Source organism: Vicia villosa, linkage group LG4 (genome assembly GCF_029867415.1).
Source record: "Vicia villosa cultivar HV-30 ecotype Madison, WI linkage group LG4, Vvil1.0, whole genome shotgun sequence".
NCBI classification, from domain to species: domain Eukaryota; kingdom Viridiplantae; phylum Streptophyta; class Magnoliopsida; order Fabales; family Fabaceae; genus Vicia; species Vicia villosa.
Window position 1 is genome coordinate 178,220,793 of NC_081183.1, and position 18,947 is coordinate 178,239,739.

Consider the following 18,947-nt stretch of genomic DNA (forward strand, 5'->3'; position numbering starts at 1 on the left):
ATTGCTAAAGAAACTTAATGCAAGTTTGGTATAAATTTAAAAAAATTGCTAAAATTAATGAAAATTTAGTATAAATTGCAATAGAAAATTAATGAAAGTTTAGTTCAATAGCTGAAAATTGCTTTTAAAAAAACAAGGCTATGAAGTTAAAATTGTATATAAAAAATATATAGGTCCATTGAAAAAGCGCATCATTCATATAATTATATTTAATTATCTCAATATATAAATTATTTATATTTTTTAATATACTAATATTAATCTTCATACTACTCGACTCGTGTGAACTGTGAACGCACACGTAGATGATTATTTTATTTTTATTTTTATTTTTTCTATTAAAATATACATTTTAGACGGATCAAGACTATATATATATATATATATATATATATATATATATATATATATATATATATATATATATATATATATATATATATATATATATAAAATACATATAAAATACATTTTTCAATAATCATTATAATATCTTTATTTACTATTTATAACAATATTGCGCGACATGTGTGTACGCACGGATGGATGACTACTTAATCAGTATTTCATTTATTTTTTCTACTAAAATATACATTTTTGACGGACCAAGACTACTTAATTTGTTTATCTTATATATACATTTCTTAATCACCATTATACTATATTTATTTACTATTTAATATTTATAACATTATTGTGCAACCCGTACGAATGCGGGTAGATGACTATTTAATTATTTCATTTATTTTTTCCAGTAAAATATACATTTTCGATGACCCAAGACTCCATTACTATACTATATTTATTTACTATTTATAAATATATTACGCGACCCGTGCGAACATACAGGTAGGTAGATGACTACTTAATTATTTCCTTTATTTTTATCTATATTTTTTTAATCATTACTTTAACATAATTACTTACTATTTATAATAATATCGTGCGACACGCGGTCCTCCACATAGATTTGAAGTTTCTTTATCTTTTGATTTCCTTCTTCTGCAAGCTTTCCCAATGTCAATACATATATATTAAACTCTTTTATGCAATTTAAAGATTTATACTATCTTTTTTAATTATTATTTAATTGATAATACTCATATTTAATTTTATGGGAGACATTTTAAATATTAATTAATTAATTTAATTATATAAACATAAATAAGTTACAAATATTTTTATAAACATGAAAAAGTTTACTGTTGATACAATTATTTTTATAAACTGTACTAAGTTGTAAATATTTTTATAAACGGAAAAAAGTCAACTGATGTTACAATTATTTTTATAAAAGGGAATAAGTTATAAATATTTTTATAAACGGGAAAAAGTCAATTGTTGATACACTTATTTAACGAGTTATTTTATTTTAAAACTTACACAAGTTATTAATAAATTAGAAATGTCCAAATTATTTTAGGGTTAAATATGTATGAGGTCCCTGTAAATATGGCACTTTTTAGTTTTAGTCCCTACAAAAATTTCCTTCGAACTTTGGTCCCTGTAAGTTTTTCCGTCCCCATTAAGAGTCCCTCCCGTTAGATTCCACTAACGGAGGGTGACGTGTCATGCCAAAGGTGTGAATTTTTTTTTACAGCTGTTTTTATTGGTGACACGTAGGACAATTGTGTTTAGACATAAGGGGATCGTGAAAAAAGTTTAACCCTAATTTCTTCTGCAGCTTTTTCTTCTGCAGCTTCCTTCTTCATCTCCACACTCTCAAATTTCACAATCCCCTTCTTTGGCTTCCTTCTCTTGCTTCGTTTGAGTTAGTCGCTCAATTGAAAACGTCGCTTGCAATCTCACGATGTCATCTTCGTCTAGGAGAACGAAGCCAACATCTTCATCAAGTGTGAGTACACGTCCAGGTAGGAGATGTGTGTGTGATGCTCGTATGACTTTGTATTACTGTAAGAATGGAGCTAACAAAGGGCGCCTGTTTTGGAGATGTCCATTTTGGCAAGGTGATGAAACTTGTAACTTATTTATATGGGATGATGATATTGCTCAACGAACCGGTGTTCACGAAATGTCAGATCATGAGAGCAAGATGAAGGAGGTATCAATTTCTCTTGAAACTATGAGAGAGTTGTACGAAATTTCACAGAAGAAGAACAAGAAATTGAAGGTGAAGATAAAGTCAGATGTTGTGTATGGAAAGATGAAGACTTGGTGTATTGTTGTGTCTGTAATAGTCAATTTGTATTTTCTATGGAAATGTAATTGTTGAATCAGTGTTTGGAAAGTTCATTTTGGATGTAATGTTGTTGGTACGAAATCTGAGTTTGTTAATTGTTGAATTAGTTAAATGTAATGTTTGTTAATCTGAGTTGGATGTAATGTGAGTTGGATGTAATGTTTTGTTGTATCAGTGTGTTTTTTATGGCCAATATGTATTAATGTTGTATCAGTTATTTTCATTCAATTATAATCTGTTTTTGTTTACACCAGTTGACATATATTTGTCTATAATTTGGCTATATGTTGTCTATATTTTACTATAAAATTTGACATATATTTGACTATAAAATGTGTCATTAAAGTGACATATAATTCATCTTTAAACCGACCTGTAAAACACATATACTTGACCATAAAATTTGATCAGTACTTGTCATATAAAGTCACTTACTAATGACTTATAATTGGTCTCCAAAATTTGCACAAAAAACCATTGACATACCATTAGGTTTGATACATATGTTCATAAAACACAAGGCAAATTGCAGTAACATGAAAATAGTTAGAGGACTAGCCTCACTAACATTACAAACATAACATTTTTCCTACTGAGTTCATTCAAACTAAACAACATGGCATCACTAAGTCATCCTACTGAGTCATCCTTTTGCAAATGGTCTCCCAATCTTCTGACTGCTTCCCACCCTTGGATTGGTCTAAGGTTGCTTCGTCTTCATAAATGACCAAAGGGTCATCAGGCTTCTTTCCAGGGCCAGGTATATTCTTTGTTTTTATGGTCCTAAGTCTGTCACTCTGCCTTTTTTGAACACCCATATCAACAATCTTCTTGGGCTTATGCTTCTGGATTGGTTTTTTGACCTAGTAATAATGAACAAATACAGTTAATCTATATGAATCAGTCATTTAAAAAAGTGTGAAGTGTCCAAATAAGACTTACAGGTTCTGAACATGTTGGCCTGGATGAAGAAGCAGTGGATTTGGAAGTTTTCTTGACCACCTTTGGAGCTTTACCAACAAAATTTCTGACTGTTCTTTTCACAGGAGATGTGTCAACATTCAATGGTTGAACATCTAGAATTTCATCATCATCAAGAATCTTAGCCAATGTTTCAGCATCTATACCACAATACTTTTTAAGAGACGACTGTGAATCATTGATGTCAGTATTGGGAGCATCTTGAACATCATCTTGTACAGGGACAGCATCTTGAACATCATCTTGAACAGGGACAGCATCTTGCACAGGGATATCAGCTTGTACATCAGCCTTTTCAGGCACAGAATCAGGAACTGGAACATCATCTTGCATAGGGATATCAGCTTGGACATCATCCTTTTCAGGAACTGAATCAGGAACAGCATTTGCAGCTACATCACATTCTGGTTCAACAGTCTTAGTTTTTTTTGTCTTGGGTGCCACTTTATCTTTCTTTTTCTTGTTGATAGACCCTGTAGGCCTCCCCTGAAAAAATTCATAAGACATAGGTCAGTCTCAATCTCTAAAAAATGCAGGAAAAAAGAAATAATTAAGTTAGTTCCAATACCCTTTTTTTGCTTGTTTGACTAGCCTCTTGTGTTGGAGCCTCTTGTGTTGGAGCCTCTTGTGTTGGAGCCTCTTGTGTTGGAGCCTCTTGTGATGTTCTTGCAGCAGATACAGCAACTATCTGCTTATTTTTCTTGCAGGTCCTCTTGTTATGACCTAGTACAAAGCATATCTTGCATCTGTGGGATGTATTTGTTCTTTGCCACTTTGTTTGATTTGCCTCATCAGGTTCTCTCCTGCGTAGTTTTTTGGGCCTCCCTGGGCCACGTTTGAACAATGGTGGCATGATAATAGGATGTGTTGTCTTAGGCCACTTATTTTGCCCATTCAAAGGTGTTATCACCTCACTATAACAGTGTTCATAAGTGGTCCTAAGATAACATTTGTGCACATACTTAACTGGGTCATCAACTTTCCTATGAATGGCTGCTACAGCATGCCTACATGGTATCCCAATCAACTCCCAATAGTTACATGAACAAGTGTGTTTTTCTAGGTCCACTACAAAGCTATCAGTGAAAAGCACATGTGTTACCTGAAATGTTAACCTACCAGCATACGTAGCTGTCCAACTAGCACTTTTCTCTATTTCTCTATCTAGTCTCCTTAATGGTTTGGTCATTACATAACCCTTATAAGCATTCACCTTTTCCCTAAGTGTTGCAAACCTACCCATCAAGTAGTTTCTGATCCACTCAAACATTGTTATAATGGGTTTGTCTCTTTGCAAAAGTATGGTAGCATTAAATGATTCACTAAGATTATTCATTAAAACATCACATTTTGAGTAGAAAGGAAATGCATGCTTACACCACTTGTGTTTGGGGATTGCCTGCAGCCACTCATAAGCATCCACATTTGCTTCCTTGATCATGAGCATCTTTGCCTCATGTGCCTCATAATAAGTTGCCTTAGCAGCAGCCATCATTAGATCCCTAAACAATGTCCCTCCACCAAACTTCTTTTTGAAGTTAGCATAAAGATGCCTTAAACAGAATCTATGCTCAAAGGAAGGATACTCCTCATCAAACACATTGACCAGACCCTGAAACAAATACAAATACTTTTAAGTAAATATTGTATAACATAAATACTTTGTATTTTAAGTAAACAACATAAATATTGTACCTTTTGCTGGTCAGAGATAAAACACCATCTTCCATCACCAATATCTTCCTACAGCAATGAGCAGAATTCCACCATATTTATGCTTCAAGTGACATCCATCCAATCCAATGAAAGGTCTACATGCTTTTTTTAATGCCATCTTAGTCCCATCAAAACACATATAACACTTCTCAAATCTTGGATTTAACCCTTCACCAGCACATGTTGTATTGAGTTTGAATGTATTCCCTGGGGATGCCCTTCTTAACTCAGCACCATAAGACCAAAGGAGGTTGAATTGCTTACTAGAGTCACCTTCCACAATCTGTCTAGCAATCTGCCTTGCCTTGAATGCCCTACATCCTGGAATTTCTGTTGCATATCTAAGCCTAACATCTGCCACCACATCATTCAACTTCATCTTTGTGTTATTCTTCAACCCATCAACAATGACCTTAGCCACCCAATCAGCTTTAGCACATCTATTAAAGAACTGTCTTCCACACTTGTGCTTAGAATACAAGGTTTTAATCCTAAAAGTAGTGGATGTTAGGACTCTACTACATAGCACAGTGTAATCACACTTCTCCTTATCCTTACATACAACCCTACATCTATTGGCATCATTCTTTACAAACTTAACTTCCCTCCCATTAAGAACATTGTGCTCTAGTATAGCATCTTTAAACTGCTTAAGTGAACGAAACTCCATTCCAACTTTAAAACAAAATCTTTTGTGAAAGATTCTTCTGCATTGAACCTTATAACACATGGTCTGTCATCACCACTATCATCATCAGCTCCACTGTCCAATTCATCTGTCATGTATTCCTCCTCAATTACATGTGCCTTGCCCATCTCATCTGTAATAAATATGTTATTGTCTGTTTCATTAGGGACAGCATTGTTTGTAGCAGGTGGACTCCTAACTTCACTAGTTTTACCTACACCCACTAGTTCCTCAAAGTCATCTTCAAACCCATTCATCCTTTCTTCCTCACTGTCATCAAAGTGTACATCCTTGATACTCTCATCACTTGAATCTCCACTGCATTCATGTAATGGTTCCTTCTCCGATGCACAAGACTTACCCTTCCCTTTTTGCCTAACAGATTCCATAAAAGTCAGCTCTCCTTCATCTGGTTTTGGCTCACAATATATCTCAACTTCAGCTCCATGACCAATAGCATAAGCAGCCAACTCAGCAGAATCTCCATCATCTCTGAATGGATTTAAATCAGCTTCAAATGATCCTGCTTCATGTTTCCACCACATCTTAACCATCTCAAAATCAAATTCAGGGTCAATACTCTTAACTAAATCACAGGCCTCAAAGAAAGACCAATAGTCACTATCTTGACCACTAAAAGCATACATGTCCCCACCATCGTATTTCAGTTCAGGGTCTTTTACAAACTTGCCCCTTGTGTAGAAAATAACTTTAAACTTAGACATTTCCTGTTAGGTCAAAACAATACTTAATTCATTTTCTAACTAGGGCAACACAATACTTAATTCATTTTCTAACTAGGGCAACAAAAAACGACAGATAAAGTACATATGATGTACTCAACAGATACGACTAAATAATCAAAATCTTTGTCCTATAAGAAGTTAATGTTTGTTTAGCAACCACTATCATTAGAAAATAGCAAAAAGTCTAAGAAAGATGAACCATTCACATACCTGGTCCACGCAAAAGAGAACGAACGACTCAGCTCCACTATGCTTCGTTTTGGGACCACAAGATGCTTCGTTTTGGGACCACAAGATGCTTCGTATTAGGACCACAAAGATTCTTCTTGTCTGGGTTGTTGGGACCACGATGGATGTTGGAAGAGAGAAGTTTTATCTAGGGTTTGCAGTTGAAAAGAGGAGAGCTTGAGTGAAAAAGAAAGAGTTAATCTGTGGGTGAGATTTTGTTTAAGAGATTTAACCCTTATCATTTCCACGCTGGCGAATCAGAAAGAAATAATATCCACGTATGCGTTACACGTCACCCTCCGTTAGTGGAATCTAACGGGAGGGACTCTTAATGGGGACGGAAAAACTTACAGGGACCAAAGTTCGAAGGAAATTTTTGTAGGGACTAAAACTGGAAAGTGCCATATTTACAGGGACTAAAAACTTATTTAACCCATTATTTTATAATTTACAAATAAATTTAGTTAAATAAATTTTTTTATTTATATTATTAATAACAATGACATTTTATCTATACAATAGTAATCTTACTATACGTAAAATTCGTAAATTATAAGTGTTTTAAAATATGATTTTTTTATTTAGAAAATATTTAACTCGTGTCTCGCATGGGTCTAAAGTTACATTTTTAATTTTAAAATATATTTATGACATGATTGAATATTATAATTTTGTTGGATAATAATGTAAAACTAAGTACCATTAAATTATGTCATGTGCATTGCATGGTATAAACGCAATCCATATTTATTCATATGTTCATTAACCACTTATCCGTTTTAGCTTGACTTTCCCAACCACGCCTTCAATTCATAAACCTCGGCTATAAAATCACCTTCTATTCTACTTCTCCCCCCAAAATCCAAAAAATTAAGCGAACAAAATTCGAGCTTCTTTCTCAAACGCAAGATCAAGCTTCTCTTCAACAACAACAACAATGGCTCATACCCAAGCGAGGGACCGGAAAATCTTTATGGCAGTCAGCAACACGGTAACTCAACTATTTTGAGTTCTTACGGCATTTGTTGTTGTGGAGACCATGCCAAATCTTGGCATGATTGATTTCGTGGCGAATCACTCTTTTTCCATGAGATTGTTGCTTATCGTTGTACACTCATTGTTTTTTTGTCACTATCTTTAACGTAACCTTATACAGTGGTCCTGTTAGTCGTAGTTGTATAGTGGAGTTTTGCTTCTTAGGGTTTATACATTCTCACCATTCAATGTGTAAGATCTGAGTTATGGAGTTTTCTTTTGTATGGGTAGTGGCGGATCTTTCCAAAAATAATGAAGGGTGCAATAAATATTAATTAAAATATTAGAAAATTATAAATAATGTATATAATAAATGTTTTACATATTTAACCATTCTATCCCTCTTAAAAAATACATAAATAAAGTATTAATAAAGTTATGTATCAAAGACTTAATTTTTAAACAACATTCATTAAAACATACACAATTTATGGTTGTCAAAAAATTTTCAAAATATCAATCTAATCCAAAAAAAAAAAAGTTTAAATCTCACCAAATTAAATAAAAAACAAACACCTTTAAATTAAGATTATGTGTGGTATAAAATTAAATCAAATCACATAATGAAAAAAATAATTGAAATGCATAAATTATAAGTTTTTAATCATCTCTAATAAATAAAAAATAGAAAAGAAAAATGAGCAAGCTCATATTAACACAAATTAAGATTTGAAAATAAATCAATAGTAATAGTAATAAAATATATTCATGATTAGGATAAGTAAAAAACAAGATTTACTAAGTTATCTATTTTTATTTTTATTTTAAATCGTTATATCCAGTAAGTTCTAAGATTTTGGATAAAATTCAAAGCCCACTATTATAATTTGCCATTCATTATCTCCTTTCTCTCTTTTATATTTATTTATTAGTTCTTCTTAACTTCATCCTCTCATTCTTCTTGCTTCTAAGTACATTATTTTTCTCACTTTGATTTTCCATCCTTAACATACTCTATATATTAATAATAAAACCAGAATTTGAGGGGTGCCACTGCACCTGTCGGCCCCTTAGAAGATCTGCCGCCACTGTGTATGGGTTTGGATGAAATTAAGAATGTGTTGGTTACAAAGTAAAGCCACTCCACTTACTTTTACACCTTTTTTTCCGGTCACATAACCACCTACTAATTCTATTTCAAGTATTTCCTTCGGTCCAAGAGTGGAACTGCTCTTAACAGTACTCACAAAAGGCTTCAATTTCTCATGATCAACTTGTAAGTAATGCCTTCAATATATATGTTAGGGCTTCATAGTTTCCTTCTTGAATTTGAAAATTTGAATCAATTTTGTATGTTTCTTCTTGTTTTAGGGTTTGTGCTCTGCTTGGAAAGACGATGGAACAAAGATTTCAGTTTATTTACATCATCGCTTCATCGGATTATGTTTTATGTTTATTAACCTTTAAACCAAAATTGTAAAAATATGTCTTGTTTCTCTTTTGTTGCGTAAGACACCTGGATCGGAAAAAAACGAGATTTGCAAGATGAGGCGAAACAGTCATATAAAAGTCCATATTTCAATTCCATTCCAAATCAGAGGTTTAAGGTTTAAGTTTTAGAAGGAGTAAAATAAGGCCCCACATCACCACATTTGCATAACACGGTTTTCATCTCAGTACAATAACAAATTCAAAATTTTCAAAGTTCATCCAAGTCTCAATCTCAACCTTTCATTCAATCTTCACAAAAGCCAAATTTCAATACACTCTTCCACAAGTTTCATAAAAGACAAAGTTAGTACCATTGCCTCTCCACTATCCCATTATCTCTACAAGAATTCAAATTCCATAACCAACTATCCCATTACCTCTGCAAGAATTCAAATTCCATAACCAACTTGTACAAAATCACAGCTCATAGTCCTTGATCTTATCTTCAATTCTCTTCACAAATTCCATTTGTACCCTCACCCTCATTCATCTATAAAACACATTACTTAGCACACAGAAAACAGAAGAAGAAAAACACTAAAAAAAACTCTGCACTGACCTTTAATATCCAATCTGCTCTTTCTCATAGTACAAAATTTATACCAGTTTTCTTCAATCTTCAACACCATACGCCTCAACCATACACACTTCTTCCTCCAAAACCGATTCACCACCATAATCACCTCCAAACCTTCATAACCATAACTTACTCTGCATTTTCCGTAAAAAACTTTATCACCTTCACAAAGTTCATGATGCGTTATCTTCGATATCAAATAACATACAACAGCTCACAGTATTGTTAACATCAGCATTTTTTTTAACACACACCATCAACTTCATTCTGAAAACCATCTGCAAAATCATCAATAAAAACCTTCATACTTACATATTTCAGAATCTCCAACACACCAAAACTCACGTCATTTAGCCCGGCAGCGATTTAATTCCGTTTCAGATTTCAACTCAGACCGAGCCAACGCGAAGACTCGTTTCACATCATCAACAATACTACAACAACACAGCAGCTTCCACCATTGATTCGCACGCACCAGAACGCCTTAACATTTTCAACGCTCAGCTGAACCGAAAAATGCAAGGGAAACCATTGTCGAAAGTCGCCGGAGATTAAAGCGTGGAGAGACGCGAGATCGTCACCATCACCGCTTGCAACTTCGATGTAACGGAAGCATCTTCCTCTTTGTCAGGTATTCCGTAGCTTCATCTTCCTCCATTTTCATGTTACGATTCTGATTTGTAAGTTCTTGAATGTTACTTGTTGAATAAAGTTTTGAGTATTTGTTAATTTTGATTTAAATGTTGTGCTTAGATTTGTGAGTAACATAGGTTAGGATTATTTTGTGATGTTGAGAAATAGGAACAGAGGTTTCGAAAAAAAATGAAGAGGGAGAGTAGTGAGAGTTGAGTAGAGAGCATGAGAGAGGTGAACCTTGATCTTGGGCCTGCACCTTAATGGGCCAGTGCCCTATCTCTTTTTGGCACCCCTTTTTGCTATGTTATGAGCCCATATGTTTTTGTATATTTTTAATTTATATTATTTTAATTTTAATTGTTATATTTGTTTGTTTTAATTGTTATGCTTTTAATTAATATTATTTTAATTTTATTTTCTTTTCTCTATTAAAAAGTATTTGTTTTGTTAATTTCGTTTTTGTTTAGAATTTAGATTTATATTATATCTATTAAAAACCCCAAAAATATTAGTTTAGTCTTTAAATTCCAATATTAGATAGAATGTATATAACAACTTTAGGACTTAGAATTTCCTTAGTCATTTTCATTCCATTTTCTCTTCTTTTTCTCTTTCAACTTTTAAAATACTTAATAAATATTAAAAAGTGGAGAACGGTGAGTATCCTTGCATTGGGATCTAATTCACAACTATCTATATTTTCCTTTAAAAAATACCCAACAAAAAACACATAAAATACCTAATAAATTTTAGATTCTTAAAAAGTAGAGAAGGGTAAGTATCCTTGCATTGGGATTTAATTCACCATTATCTACATCAAAAAACACCAACCAATTCAATTTTTCTTTTCTCTTTCCGAACATGTTAATTCCTTTCCACGACAATTGTTTAAGTCTCCAAAGGTCGAGCAGCAGTGGAATACGACGTTTAACATCGTTCATTTAAAAAACACAAAAACACATCAAAATACCAACTGAACTACGCCTGCTCTCATTCCTTAAAAGAGATACGTAGGCATTAAGTCGTCGCGGGGCCTGAACGAGCACAATCTTATATATTTCTTTTTTTTCGTGTTTCTTTTCTCTTCCTTTTTCATGCTTTTAGCTTTAGACTTTTAGATAACACCCTTAGATTTAGACTAACAAGAGCGGATCTCGTCAAGTACGACGGACGTGAGGAGTGCTAACCCCTTCTCCTTGCGTAACCGACACCCTTACCCCTTTCTCTTGGTCGTAAGACCTTTGTTTGTTTTACCCCATAGGTTTTACTCGATGTTTTTCCTTTCCCATTTTTGGGATAAATAAACAATCGATGGCGACTTTATGATTTTAATCTTGATGATTTCGATCCGGTTGTTTCAGTATTATGCATATTCTTTAAGTTTTTTTGTATTAACTACTAGAATTTGTTATTTTACGTATTAATTTATGCTTTATTTTTCTTGTGTTAGGTATTGGGATATTAGGCAGTCGAATCCGATGCATACTCAGCAACTTCCTGATCGCTATTATACAATGTATGTGAACCATCATTTGATGGTTATGGGAACTGCATATAGTAATTTGATTGTCTTCAACTTGCAGAATCCTCAGGTGATTTTTTATCTTAAATTTTCATTATGTTGTAGCTGGTAGCATTCTAAATTAGTTTAGAAATAGAATCCCAGGCTAATGCCTAAAACTCCAAACTCCACACACACTCTTGCTTGGAAGTTGATATAGCATTGTGAGACACTCACTGGTTTGAAAAATTAAAAGAAAAAGCAAAGGGAGACCAATTTGGCCATGTTAAGCATTAAGATCACTAACATCATTAGGATTGTTATTGTCAGAGTATTGAGTTATGTTTGTACTATTTGTACTTGACCTAGATTACAAGTATAATAGGCTATAAACTCAATGTTGAACCTTAATTACCAAATGGAATTACAAGCCTAATTTGATCCAAGAACTACATAGTTATAGGTCCATGGAAAAGCAAATAAAGAATAACATATATCTTTTCATACTCACAGCTACAAAATGTGTCAGTGAAGGACGGTATAATATAGCTTTATTTGGGTTTGCCGGTAACGTAGGATTAGCAATATCTTGTAAGTAACTGGTACGACCAGTCCCAGCTGCCCCATTCGAAATCCCATTTATCATTTTCAAACATATATTACGTCGCAATGTACCCATTTTTGCCTCGTTATGATGAATGCTACTTAACACAGCATCACGCAATTTCAAATTCCGCTTCGCAACAACCACAAGAACATGCGACAAATTATCTGGATGAGAATCCAAAACTAAACTATATCTCAAATTATTGATTTTTAATAATTGATGAGCATTGAGTTCGATAAATAATGATTTAATTGTCTTTCTTGTAACTGGTGTGGAATTCACAACAGACGGAGTACAAAAGAATAGTATCGCCCTTGAAATATCAGACAAGGTGTGTTGCTGCTTTTCCAGACCAACAAGATTTTCTGGTATGTATTCACTCCTCAATCACATTCAAGTACAGTTATAGAAGTCTGCAATCTTAATTGTTACCCTTTTATTTTATTCCATCAATACAATGATGTGGGCTAGTTCTCCACTTGTATTGGAGTGTTTATGTGCATGCTGTGAAGAGGCTTTAAAGTTTGTGATGCTCTAATTTGGTAAACTGTATTCCACTCTTTAGACAATTGGGTTATCACTGTATTATTTGCTAAAAGAATTTTGCACTGATACTATATAATGACAACATCGAGGCCTTTTTTCTCGAGATAGAATCATATAGGGTGTGAAAATTGAATTTTATGTTCACATTACTGTATGCTGCATTTGTTTTGTGCATTACAAACTCAAAAACCATAATTTTAATTTGTTTCGCGTTTTTATGCTATTAGGTTTTTTCTTGGTGTTATTATCGCGTACATCCTTGGTGTATACTCACTTATTTCTATACTGATACTATTGAGTATTGACTTTTTTTCTCTGTAGGTGGGTTCAATAGAAGGAAAGGGTTGGAGTACATCACCTCGATGATGCGCAATCGAGCAAGAATTTTACTTTTAAATGCCAAAGAGAAAGCAGTGACATATTTTCAGTCAACTCTCTAAGTTTCCATTCTGTAATACACTTCATAATATCAAAATTAATTAAATTTTGTTTACTTAATATTCTTTTATATACAATCTAATTGATGTTTTTGTGTCCAGGTGCATCACACTTTTGCGACTGCCGGATCTGATGGGGGGTTTAATTTCTGGGATGAGGACAGTAAACAGCGAGTCAAGGTTCTAGTTTTGTTCCTAAAATTTCCTCTTCATCAGTATTTTCTGTCTGAATACAATCTATGTAATTCTAAAACGAAATAGTTTTTTGTATGGCCGATATAAACATGATAAGTAACTCCTTGCTAGTTTTTATTAGTTAGAGAGTTAGTGTGAAAGACATCATGTTTAAAGACTTGCTAATGCTTCCTTGGATTTGTGTATGTACTTCATACCAAATGAAGGCTATTTAAAGACTTTCTAATAGGCTTAACAGTCACATAAGAAACTAACCACATGAACAGCCACCTAACTTGCTAACCAACATACTAACTAATTACTCTAACTATTCATAACTACTTTAACCGCACTAATTTCCCTTTATTCTAGAATCCTTACCATTTCTGTATTAACCATGCATCAATCTAGAAAACAATACAGTCTTCTTTCCACCTTTGGATGTCTTTATGAAGTTATTTATTGATATTTCATTTTTAATGTGTTTTGTAGGCTATGCAAAGGTGTGGTCAGCCCATACCTTGTGGTGCTTTCAACAATGATGGCTCCATATATGCTTATGTCGTATGTTTCATATTGCTGTTTTTAAAATTGTAGTAGTTATTTACTTTCTAATCAATGAGCCAATTTTTGTGATAACATCACATTTATCGTTTTCATTTAATTTCTAGTGATCGAGAGTGGGTTAATGTGATGTTCATCTGAAAGTGCACTCAATAAGTCTATTCAGTCCTTATTGTGATATTCATTTGAAAGTGCACTTAATGTGATGTTCATTTACTTCTCATTTTTCTCAAGACTTTGAAGTTTATTGTTTCATTTGAGGCAAACAGTGTTATCATCAGATGTTGAAGTGCAGAATTCAGATTCGTCATCATCATATCCAAATGTTATTAATCTGTAGAATTATGTAATGAAAAATGTTATAGACCTTTGCGGGTAGATATCTCCTACCTGTTTTAGATCAAAGTCATAAAGCAGGTTGCAAAATCTTTGACTGTGTGGCTGCAATTGAAACCATGTGCAAGATGACATTAGAGGAAAATGTCATAATATCAAAACAAGACCTAATAAATAATCTACTCAACACTAGTAATTTAAAAAAATATGGGTGTTCAATGGCTATTGAACATCCATACTTTTTAAGTCAATAGTATTGAGAAGATTGTTTAATAGGTCATGTCTTGATATTTTGACACTTTCCTCTAATATTATCTTGCACATAGTTTCAATTGCAGCCGTACATGCAAAGATTCTGATACTTGTTGTATCTCCTTGATCTAAGACATGTGGGAGATATCTACTTCAAGTGTATATGACATTTTGCATTACAAAATTCTGCAATTTAATAACATTTGGATATGATGATGACGAATTTGAATTCCGCACTTCAACATCTGATGATAACATTGTTTGCCTTAAATGAAACAATAAACTTCAAAATCTTGAGAAAAAGGAGAACTAAATGAACATCACATTAAGTGCACTTTCAAATGAACATCACAATAAGACTGAATAAACATATTTGAGTGCTTTTTCAAATGAACATCACATTAACCCACTCTCGATCACCAGAAATTAAATGAAGACGATAAATGTAATGTTATCACAAAAATTAGCTCATTGATTAGAAAGTAAATAACTACTACAATTTTAAAAGCATCAATATGAAACATACGGCGTAAGCATATATGGAGCCATCATTGTTGAAAGCACCACAAGGTATGGGCTAACCACACCTTTGCATAGCCTACAAAACACATTAAAAAATGAAATATCAATAAATAACTTCATAAGGAAGTCGGTTACGTAAGGGGAAGGTATTAGCACCCCTCACGTCTGTGGTACTCCACAGGATGCACTTATACTCGCTTCTAATCTAAGGGTGTGTTATCTAATGCTAAAGTTAAAGGAACATGAAAAAGAAGAGAAAATGCGAGGAGAAGAAAAAAGTATTTATAAAATTGTGCTCGTTCAAGCCCGCGACTTGATGCTTACGTATCCCTTTCAAGAATCAGAGCGCCGTAGTTCGACTTAATATTTTTAGTATGTTTTGGTGTTTTTTAGTGGACGAAGTTACATTCGCATTCTAGCGTTAGGATAGCAGCTCGCTGAGTAGATTAGGCGTTACCTGTTTGCGATCAAATGGAAGCAACATGTCCATTAAGAAAGCCCTGAAGGCGAGAGAGAAGAGAAATGATTGGTTGGTGTTTTTTTGATGTGAATAATGGTGAATTAAATCCCAATGTAAGGATACTCACCCTTTTCTACTTTTTAAGAATCTGAAATTTATTAGGTGTTTTATGTATTTTTTGTTGGGTATTTTTTAGAGGAAAATGTGGATAGTTGTGAATTAAATCTCAATGCAAGGATACTCACCATTCTCCACTTTTGAAAAATTTATTAGGTATTATAAAGGTTGAAAAGAAAAAAAAACTAAATGTATGATGAAATGGGGAAACCTAAATTCTAATATCTACCTAATATTTTTGGGGTTTTTAATATTAAAGGGAAAATAATAGAAATCTAATTAAATGACATGTTTTTGGATTTTTATATTATAAAAGAAAAAGTCTAATTAAAAATAAACATATTTTTGAGTTTTTATCATTGAACAAATAGAAAGAAACAATAAAGAAATTAAAACAAACCATCATATAAAAATAAAATAGAAAATGGGTTAGAGAATAAAACATAGGGTGCTGGGCTTTTATGAGATTGGCCCAAAACATATTTCATGAAGCTACCAAGGGAGGTGTATGTCGTAGATAAGTGATGGGCCGTGATCTACCTGGCCCAGGTTTAAACAAAACTTCAACCAAAAAAAGACACATGCGAGAGTAAAGATCCAGGTGAAGGTACACAACATGAAATCGGATTGGGCTTAGTCGTTTGGCCCAAGGCTGGAAACTAAAGAATCTAAACTATCACTCGGTCTCTTTATGCTCCAAACTCTCTCGGTCAAACACTCTCTCTTCACGTGAAAAACAACAAACAACAGCAAATCCCTAAACATTCATCAATCCAGCCCCAATTTCGCTACTGATTCGAATATTTGCAAGTTTACACAATTCAATCAATTGGAAGGGAAAGTAAGTGAAGCAAGCAAATCAAAAACAGATGAAGGTTTACCAATATAAAGCTTTAGCTACAGTCTCCGGGTAACTCTCTCTGATCCTTCTTTCTATTTCAGTCGGTGAAGAAGTGGTTGTTACGTAAACGTTGAGGTGCGTGTGGTGATGCGTGTTGACTTCACTTATGCTTGTTGCGGCGATTCTGAGTTTGAAGTTTTGCGGTTCGAGTCGGTGTTGCTGAAGCTTGTTGAAGCTATGATAACGAATCAAATTCGTTGTTGCGTGTTCTGACTATGGTGTCGGTGTCAGTTCTGAGCTGATGCATTTGTTATCGAACATGAAGCTCCTCCGAATCGGTGAAGAGGCAAGGTGATGGTTGAAGGTATGTTTATGAGTTGAGTTGCGTATGAAGCTTATGGTAAGGTTAATGAGGGATGCTGATGCAGTGAGGTGGTTACGTTGTTTGTTGTATGACTCGATTACGATGGTGAGATGTGATGATGTTGTTGTTTCAGTTCACTGCAGATATTGTTGTGGCTTAAATGGATGAACACGGTAAAATGGAGGAATCGAGTTGGGTTCACGGTTTGATGGAGGTTAGTTTTAAGATGATGAATGATTACGGGATGGTGTTGGCGTGATGAAGAGGAAGGTTACGTGATAATGGAGGAAGTAATTTGATAAGAAGAACAAAAGATGGTAGTGTGAAGGGTTGTTTTTCGTGGATGGAGGTTCACTGAAGGTTGAATGATTTGGTTTTATGGAAAAAATGTCAAAACAGTGTACAAATCGGTTTTTGCAGTTTTGGAGGAAGAGTTTTGATCAAATTTGTGCAGAGTTTCTTTATGGTTTTCTTCCTCACTTTTCTTAGTGTGATGAGAGCGTGTTATATAGGCAATGAGAGTGAGGGCATTGTGGAGATTTTGAGTGAATAGAATGGATAAGATCAAGGACAAGTTTGTTAGAAATGGAGAATAATTTTGCAGATTTTGTGGAGAGTGGGAAGGTGAGTGGAGTAGTGGAGGGAGGAGGAAATCGTGAGAATGAGAGTGGAGAGAAAAAAGTTATCAAAGTTTGTTATCCTTTTGTCTTATATGGCTTCTAGAAGAGTATAATATATGTACATGAATTTGGGAGAATTTGGTGAAGGGAAATATGTGATGATGCAAAACGTGAAAATGCTACCATTATGATCCCACAATAATTGACTTGGCTTGAAATTGGTTTAATGGATCAAACTTGACAATGGGCTTAAACTTTGAATTGAACTTGGGCTTCCACTTTTATCAATTGCATCACCTAATAAAAATAAAAAGAACAAAAGAACCAATAGAAAAAAATAATATGATAAAATGATTTTATTAACTCTAATTAAAAATTCAATTTATTCTAAATTGAATTAGAAATTAGAATTATAAAATCGTGCAAGGTTAGTAAAAACTATAAACCGCGAAATGAATATGTAAACGAATTATTTTATATTCTGAATGAATGCAAAGTGCAATATGATGATATATCTCTTTTTTCGATTTTTCTTGAATGGAATGAAAATTATGTTAATGTCCTAGTGATACGATGTAAATGATATGCAAAGCCTAAGCCAATAAAAAATAAAATCAGGAGGGCAAATTTTGGGTTACAACAATATTCCATCATTTTCATCAGTCCAATTAGTTTAAAAATAATGCTCGCTATTTATAAATTTGAAGGGTAATTTTAACATTTAATTATTTAAAAGTTTTACGTCATTTTTCAAACATATCTATCTCAAATAGATAAATAGGCAGGAAATTTTTTTATTTTTTATTTGATAGAAGGCCTAACAAAAGCCAAGGAAAAACAAAAATATACAAAGCCCAAGGAAACTAAGTTCCAGGACCAAACAGCCCAGATACAACAATACTTCTAGCTGTGTCATGAGCTTGAACATTCAAATGTCTCCTAATAAAGTTAACCGCGAAACCCTGGTTTTGAAAAAGCATCTTCTTCAACCAATGAATGGAGTGACCAGTAGCAGCTCTCCCCCCAATCTGACCGTGAATATCATTCACTACTTCCTTACAGTCAGTGAGAAAGGTGACTTCAGTGAGACCTTCCTCAATGGCATACTCCAAAGCAAGCTTAAGAGCCATAGTTTGTGACTCTTTTGCTTGATTGCTACCACGCATCTTCCAAGCACGGACCAAAGAATCAGTAGAATTTTCTTCCTTGAAGACGGCACCAAGCCCCCAGTATCTGGTAGTGGCAAGACTCACATCAGTGAAACACAAGTACTTGCTTCCTTTATTCAACTGAGGTTTCTCATATCTGTGATAATTAGAGTTCTTCGATTTATTTGTAAAGGTATCATTGAGAGTTGTCTTTCCCTGG

The 18,947-nt window shown here is 33.7% G+C and overlaps 1 protein-coding gene, 1 long non-coding RNA gene and 1 pseudogene across 3 annotated transcripts; 2 read left to right on the forward strand and 1 right to left on the reverse strand.

Annotated features, from left to right (window-relative positions):
• Positions 1 to 2,574: 2,574 nt before the first annotated feature.
• On the reverse strand, positions 2,575 to 17,608 carry LOC131596150 (uncharacterized). Of its 2 annotated transcripts, none has more exons than XM_058868731.1 (5): positions 16,636 to 17,608; positions 4,877 to 6,313; positions 3,750 to 4,793; positions 3,143 to 3,667; positions 2,575 to 3,063 (listed from the first exon to the last, which is right to left on the reverse strand). In XM_058868731.1, the coding sequence occupies exons 3-5, from the start codon at positions 4,674 to 4,676 to the stop codon at positions 2,836 to 2,838; spliced, it is 1,680 nt and encodes a 559-aa protein (XP_058724714.1). In that variant the 5' UTR covers positions 4,677 to 4,793; positions 4,877 to 6,313; positions 16,636 to 17,608; the 3' UTR covers positions 2,575 to 2,835. The 2 variants fall into 2 exon arrangements, with proteins under 2 accessions (XP_058724714.1, XP_058724715.1); XM_058868732.1 differs by lacking the exon at positions 16,636 to 17,608 and adding an exon at positions 6,542 to 8,491.
• On the forward strand, positions 8,677 to 8,980 carry LOC131596151 (uncharacterized). The gene is made up of 2 exons (XR_009282157.1): positions 8,677 to 8,810; positions 8,906 to 8,980. It is a non-coding gene; the product is annotated as an uncharacterized LOC131596151 (long non-coding RNA).
• On the forward strand, positions 10,094 to 13,590 carry LOC131598398 (protein RAE1-like; annotated as a pseudogene).
• Positions 17,609 to 18,947: the final 1,339 nt, after the last annotated feature.

What these genes read in the sequence shown, in the direction of transcription:
- LOC131596150 (XM_058868731.1), bottom strand. Translation starts at nt 4,676, where the DNA reads ATGATGGCTGCTGCTAAGGCAACTTATTATGAGGCACATGAGGCAAAG. An exon ending in GTCAAACAAGCAAAAAAAGG is followed by an intron (nt 3,668 to 3,749) that starts GTATTGGAACTA and finishes GAATTTTTTCAG; the next exon opens with GGGAGGCCTACAGGGTCTAT. An exon ending in GGCCAACATGTTCAGAACCT is followed by an intron (nt 3,064 to 3,142) that starts GTAAGTCTTATT and finishes CATTATTACTAG; the next exon opens with GTCAAAAAACCAATCCAGAA.